We start from the raw sequence: 6888 nt of genomic DNA, 5'->3' as shown, positions 1-6888 counted from the left end.
GCTTTCCTCTCCCCGCCCGCGTCGCCTCGCTTTTACAGAACTGAGCACATCCTGGCGGCGGCGGCGGCGGCGCAGCCCCTCCACTTGCACGAGAGAAGCACCGCCCGCCTGCCCACCCTTTGTTTCCAGACCTGTTGCGTGGCACAAGGTTCCTTGCAGGGAGGGAGGGAGGGAGGGAGGGAGGAAGAGGAGGAGTTGCAGGGGCGTCCCGTTTCACTCGCAGGCCCTTTGATGCCTCATCTGTTTTACTGCGAGCTTCCCAAACGACTCGGCGGGGGTGTGAAACTGGCAGGAAAGCCCTGTGCCAGCGTGTGTTTACTCGAAAACTTCCGAGCCGTGCAAGGAGCGGGGCGAGCTTCGTGCAGAGGGCGCTGATTGTCTGCCGTGCAGACTCTACACAGATTGAAGGGAAAGAAACCCAGCCTTGGGGAGGGGGGCGGAAGAGAACGACCAGGGGATCTCTCTGTGCACGTCAAACGCTGCCGAGGGAGCGATCGCACACCCACCTCCCCACGCGACATGATGCAGCAAGAAAATTGCCTTGTGACACTTGGTGCAGACATCGAACCAACATGCATTTCTGGTCAGAGACCTTTTACAACTGTTTCCTCATTCACACGTGTAGCGCAGGCACTATGCAAGACCCGGCCTTCCCATGCTTACTCGGAAGTCCCATTGATTTCTGTGGGGTTTACTCGTGCGTTGTGTGTTCACAGGATTGCAGCCTTAGTCCGGCAAAGTGCTGTGTTCATATTCTCCTGGGTGTGCTATATGCTTAAGCAGGTGCTGCAGCCACGCTGCATTCTTGAGCAACCCGCGTTTGTGCTTTGCCAGTGGTTAACCTCATGGGAGTTTCCCCAGCACATGGCGTTACTTCGAGCCTCGTGGAAACTGGGCCGCCCATTATACCAAGGCCTTTGTATACTGGAGTGCGTTGTGCAATACAAGCCGAGCCTGCCCTAGAATATATTCTACAGAGAAAAGTAACCGTATACGCAGGCTGCATATATTGACAACGCGCACAGAGGGGGAACAGTGCCTTCTCTATATGAATCAACGAGCCTGCAGCGCGTGCCTAGTACAGCGAGGACGGCACGGGGGGGGGGGGGACTGCTCCGCGCAGCCTTAATACTTCCCTTCGTTACCACAACCCTTCCACAGATCCTGGCTTCTCCTTGCTAGATCAGCTCTCCAAGCGGCCGCACCAACCCGCGCTCTGAGCCAGTGAAAGAAAATTGGCGGCGCCCAATGAGGGACCGTAGAGGCAAAGGGGCGGGGCGAGGCTGGGTGGGTGGGGAAACCACTGAGTGGTGTTGCTGGGAGACCCCAGCCGGGTCAGTGCTCGGTCCCTCCCCGCTGCTATCCTGGCGTTTATATATGGGGCGTGTACGCCAGCCGCGAAGTTCCAGCAGTCTAGATAGCTGCGGCCGTCGCTTTGGCTGGGCATCCGCTCTCCCACCTCTGCTGGGAAATTGACTATTTCAGATCTCAAGCAATCAGCCCTTTCCTATCCAGTCGTGGCTCATCCAAAGCTTCCGAGGAAAGTGGGATCTTTCGGTCCTTCCTGCATTTCCGACCATTACAGGATCTAGAAATGTCTACAACACTTTTATCTGCCTTCTACGACATCGACTTCTTCTGCAAGGTAAGAGAAGATCTTTCTGCTAACGTGGTTGGAATAGTTGTGAAAAGTTTTGGAGCAAAAATATAGCTGCAAAAAAAACCCACCTTAAGGCTGCAGTGCTGTGCAGGCTTACTTGGAAGTAAGGCCGACCAAATTCGGTGGGACTACACTTCCTAGTAAGCACGCATAGCTGCAAGTTCTGCTGTGTTCTGCAAGAAGTTGTGGGCGAAGAGTCAAACTTCTGTGCTCTAAGTAACTTTCCCCAGTGAACCTGCTGTTCTGTTTAGAAGGCTGGTACTGATCTCCACACGGGATGTATAACTTGCAAGCTTTTGCTGTGTAATGGAGGGGAGGGTGATCTCGGCAACCTAGAGAAGAAGGGTGTATTGCAGTGGAGTTTAATTCGGTTGTAGCTTGTGGTGTGACCCTAAGCTGCTCTTTTTTTTTTTTTTTGCTTATTCCAGCGTGCGTGTGTGGTGGGTGTGTTTTAAAATAAAACCGTAATGGCAAATGTAGCGAGGCTTGCGCTTGTTACGGCAAGCCCCGGCTGTGCTGAACCCTTTAAGTGCAGAGGCTCCACTGCCTTGAGTGGGAGGGGTTTCAGACCACCCCTCGAAAAGTTTTAAATTGCGGATAGCCGCTGGGAGCGGGAGGGAATCTGACAACTAGACACATGTCTCAGCGGATGCAGCCAGTGGGGAAAGGCCCTTGCGGTTCGCGCAATCGCAGGGTGGGCTGAAGAGTTGCAGGCTTCTCTTTCTTCCACGGTGCATCATTTCCCCCCTTTTTTCTTTGCTCCCCCCCCCCCCCGGCTCCCCAGACCGAGAAATCCCTGAGCAGCATGCTGGACAAGAAGGCAGTGGGGAGCCCGGTGGGTACCTCTCCCAACTCCAACTTCGCGCCGGGCTTTCTGCGGAGACACTCAACCAGCAACCTGCAAGCTCTGGCGAACGGCAACGCCAAGTTCCCGGGTGGCTCGTCGTCCTCGCCCTCGCCCTCTTCCTTCGGCAACCTCAAGGAGCCTGGCACCGGAGGAGGAGGGAGCAGCAGCCCCACCACCGCCTTGCTGAACAAGGAGAACAAGTTCCGAGACCGCTCCTTCAGCGAGAATGGCGAGCGGAGCCAACACCTCATGCAGCAGCTCCAGCAGCAGCAGGTCGTGGTTGTGCCTTCGGCTGGGAAGGGCGGCGGCGGCGGCAACGGAGGAGGGGGCGGGAGCGGCGGCGGCGGCGGCGGGGCGCCCATCAACTCGACGCGCTACAAGACGGAGCTGTGCCGGCCCTTCGAGGAGAGCGGCGCCTGCAAGTACGGCGAGAAGTGCCAGTTCGCCCACGGCTTCCACGAGCTGCGCAGCCTGACGCGCCACCCCAAGTACAAGACGGAGCTGTGCCGCACCTTCCACACCATCGGCTTCTGCCCGTACGGACCCCGCTGCCACTTCATCCACAACGCCGACGAGCGCCGCCCAGCGCCCGCGAACGGCAGCGCCAACCCGCCGCCGCCGCCGCCGCCGCCGCACCAGCCCAACCCGCCGCCTCACAACAGCCACCACCACCACCCGCTGCACCCCCCTCACGCGGGCAGCACCGGCGACCTCCGCGCCTTCGCCCCGTCCGCCCGGGACCACCCGCTGGGCGGCGGCGGCGGCTGCTTCGGGATGGCCCCCCCGCGCGGGGGAGGGGACAGGCCCAAGCTTCACCACAGCCTCAGCTTCTCCGGCTTCTCCGCCCACCACCACCACCATGGCGCGGCGGCGGCGGCGGCCGCGCCGGGCGGGCTGGAGGCGGCGGCGGCGGCGGCGGCCGCCCTGCTCCTGGAGAGCCCCGGCGGCTCCCGCACGCCGCCGCCGCCCGCCTCGGCCGGCTCGTACTGCGACGACTTGGTGGCCTCGCCGCCGTGCGCCAACAACGCCTTCGCCTTCTCGGCCGGCCAGGAGCTGGGCAGCCTCATCGCCCCGCTCGCCATCCACGCGCCGCCGGCGCCGCAGGCCTGCTTCGCCGGCGCGGCCGCCTTCTACCGCTGTCACCAGCAGCCGGGCGGCGGCGGCGGCGGAGGAGGAGGCAGCTGCTGCCCGCCGCCCGGCCCGCCCGCCTCGCCCCCGTTCAGCTTCCAGCCTTTGCGCCGCCTGTCCGAGTCGCCCGTCTTCGACGCGCCCCCGAGCCCCCCGGATTCGCTCTCGGACCGCGAGAGCTACTTGAGCGGCTCCATCAGCTCCGGCAGCCTCAGCGGGTCGGAGTCGCCCAGCCTGGATTCCGGCAGGCGCCTGCCCATTTTCAGCCGCCTCTCGATCTCCGACGACTGATGAGGCGGGAGCAGAAAGTCGGTGGGGGGCGCGGCTGCCCGTGGGGACCCCGTTACTGTGAGGAAACCCCTCAGCGGGGCAGCTCCCCCGTTTTTCTTCCCTGTCTGCTCTTTCCCTGCCTTCTCATCCAGGAGCAGAGACTGCAGCCGCCTCCAGAAACTAGCCAAACTCGCACAGACCCTTCTTTTTCGTTGTCGCCTTCTCTCCCCCCCCCCCCCCCCGGTTTTGTTTTGTTTTTTTCCTTTTCGGTGTATACTTTTGATTATTATTATTTTTTTTTTTTTGGAGAGAAAAGTCCTGTGATTGCTGAGCAAATTCAGAGAGGAGGAAGCGCAAGGAACTTTTTTCTTTTATCAAGAGATGAACAAAAGAAATCAATTTGCAAAAGGGCAAATGATGTCATCAACAGAACAATCTTATTTTTTTAATATCTAAAGAGACTTTGCAAGGAGAGGGTTTCCTCTCACCCCCCCTTTTTTTCTCCCCCCCCCCTTTTTGGAGACTAGTTTAACGTGCACCAGCAGCAGCAGCCATTCCATCTTCAAGTGTGTATGGGGGAGGGGAGGAGACAAAGGGTAAAATGAGCATTAGCAAACAAATCTATCCAATCTTGCTCCCCCAGGAATCAACAATCAGTCTGGAGGCCCATGAACTCTGCATTCCAGGCCCCTCCAGATCTATATACAACAAAAAATAAGGAGTGTGGGGTTTTTTTTGCCTTTCAATCAAATTTAAAGTAAATATACTAAATGTATAAGCTTTTAAAAGAAAAATCCAACATCCTGCCAAGAATATGCCTTGATAACACTCTAGTTTTTTTTATATATCTATATATATTATAACATGCTAAAACTTCCATTCCAAAGTTTAATATTGGTTCCATTGCCACCACTTAGTGGATGTTTGGCTTAGAACAATTTTTGTTGCTTTATTTGGAAGCATTCAACTGAGTTTAGTTTGTAATTGTTGGCGAATAACTGCTGATTTTTTAATTTTTTAGCTGAGTTGATTGCGCAAGTCACCGCACAACTCAATATGAAACTATTTAACTTATTTATTATCTTGTGAAAAGTATACATTGGTAATTTGTTCATACTGTATTTATCGGGTATGATGAAAAGCAATAGATATATATTCTTTTATTATGTTTAAATTATGATTGCCATTATTAATCGGCAAAATGTGGAGTGTGTTCTTTTCACAGTAATATATGCCTTTTTGTAACTTCACTTGGTTATTTTATTGTAAATGAGTAAAATTCTTAATTTAAGAGATTGTATGTAATATTTATTTCATTAATTTCTTTCCTTGTTTACGTAAATTGAAAGATTGCATTGGCTTTTTATAGAAATCTGACTCAATGCTGTGGAAGTAGTTTGAGAAATTTCAATGGGTTTTTAGAATGTACAATGGTTGTAACCCGTCCAAGTTTAAACCTACTTTGCAATCAGAATTTAAAGTGGCAAACCTAATTCAAACTTTTAAAATTAACCAAAAAGTATTCATGTTGCCTATCTTCACCAATCACACTGTGATAGTTTCAAAGTATGTAGCAATAAAGAGGGTGGGGGTGGGGGGGATCCCAGTATTATGTCTCACAGTGCCTTCATAAGGGTCCATGCTTGCCTTAAATCTTCCTCAACCAAATAAGTATTTTTCTTAATGCTTGAGAATTTGAATGTAGGGCTGGGTTTTTAACTACAAGAAATTGTACCACTCATTTTTATAAGGAGGCCACCTTTTGGATCTGAACCATTTTTGTGAACATGATCGTATCTTCATGAAAGTTCCAAAACATGTAACCTTTTTTTCTTGTTTAGAAAGTCAGGAGTTATCCAAAACTTTCCTGGAGGGTGGATGAATGAGCAGTACCTTTTTTATGTACATAGGTACAGGTTCAGCACTATGTACTCTTTGGACTACTTTAACAGGAGTATGTTTTGAATGTAACTAGAAGATAAGTCAACTTGAGTTGTAATATATTTTGGAGAGTCAGTTCACTACAAATTTGGAGTGTGAGACTGTAAACTTTGTACTGTAAATGTTTTGTAGTTCTCCCAATAAAACTTTTGAGGAAAAAGAATCCCAAGCTATTAAAGCCATGTCTGCAAGGTGGTGCTTCTTTATTAGTTTTCCCCTATCAGTATGGTGTCTAGCTACAGATTAACCTGGTTTTGAACTGCAGAATTGCTCCATTCCTGCAGAAATAACTGGGAGGCTGCCAAAACTAATAAACAGTGTTCCAGAAGGTTCCAAGGTACTATTGCAAAAACCACACACAGTCCTGTATACATTGACCGGGGGACGGATGGATGGACACGACAATGAGAAGTTACCATTTCTTAGTTATCTTTACAGCTGGTTATATATGACTAGCTTATCAATATAAAGGAAGTCAATACTGGCTTATTTATGTATACTAGTATATCACTTTGCCAGGAGACTGTAAAAGGGTGGATCATGCTTACAAACTAGGAGGAAATAGTACAGAGGGATACTACTGAAACAGAAATGGTAATCCCTGACTATTTTGCATGTCTTTCTTAGAACTGTACTTTGTATTCAGTTACAAGGTTTTTAACAGCGTGTCTTATACATGTCTACTTGGAAGTAAATCCCACTGATTTCAATGGGACTCACTCCCAAGTAAGTGTATATAGAATTGCAGCTTAATACATTAAGCAGGTAGAGATTCATGATTTAAAGCTTTTCCATACTAAAGCATTGCCTGCACATAAAAAACAAGCATGTAAGGGAATAGGGTAACAAAGTAAAAATGTAAGTCCTAATTGGAGTAGACCCACTGAAATGAATGATTTTAAGTTTAAGTCCCATTCATTTCAGTGGGCTAAGTAGGACATGTTAGGTTTTTTCTCCCAATGAACTCTGAAAGGGGGGGGGGACTTTAATCAGGTAGGCCCTATTGGTACAAAACCAGTGGTCACATTAACGGCTGCTGTTG

The 6888-nt window shown here is 51.2% G+C and overlaps 1 protein-coding gene across 1 annotated transcript; it reads left to right on the top strand.

The window, feature by feature from the left end:
• Positions 1 to 1399: 1399 nt before the first annotated feature.
• On the top strand, positions 1400 to 6028 carry ZFP36L2 (ZFP36 like 2 zinc finger CCCH-type). The gene is made up of 2 exons (XM_084828926.1): positions 1400 to 1645; positions 2445 to 6028. The coding sequence occupies exons 1-2, from the start codon at positions 1595 to 1597 to the stop codon at positions 3924 to 3926; spliced, it is 1533 nt and encodes a 510-aa protein (XP_084685052.1). The 5' UTR covers positions 1400 to 1594; the 3' UTR covers positions 3927 to 6028.
• The last annotated feature ends 860 nt before the right edge of the window (positions 6029 to 6888 follow it).

Source organism: Heloderma suspectum, chromosome 1 (genome assembly GCF_057233095.1).
Source record: "Heloderma suspectum isolate Gila_16-S chromosome 1, 16-S_ref, whole genome shotgun sequence".
Lineage (NCBI taxonomy): Eukaryota > Metazoa > Chordata > Lepidosauria > Squamata > Helodermatidae > Heloderma > Heloderma suspectum.
Note: the sequence above shows the minus strand (reverse complement) of the source record. Positions and strands in the feature narration are given on the sequence as shown.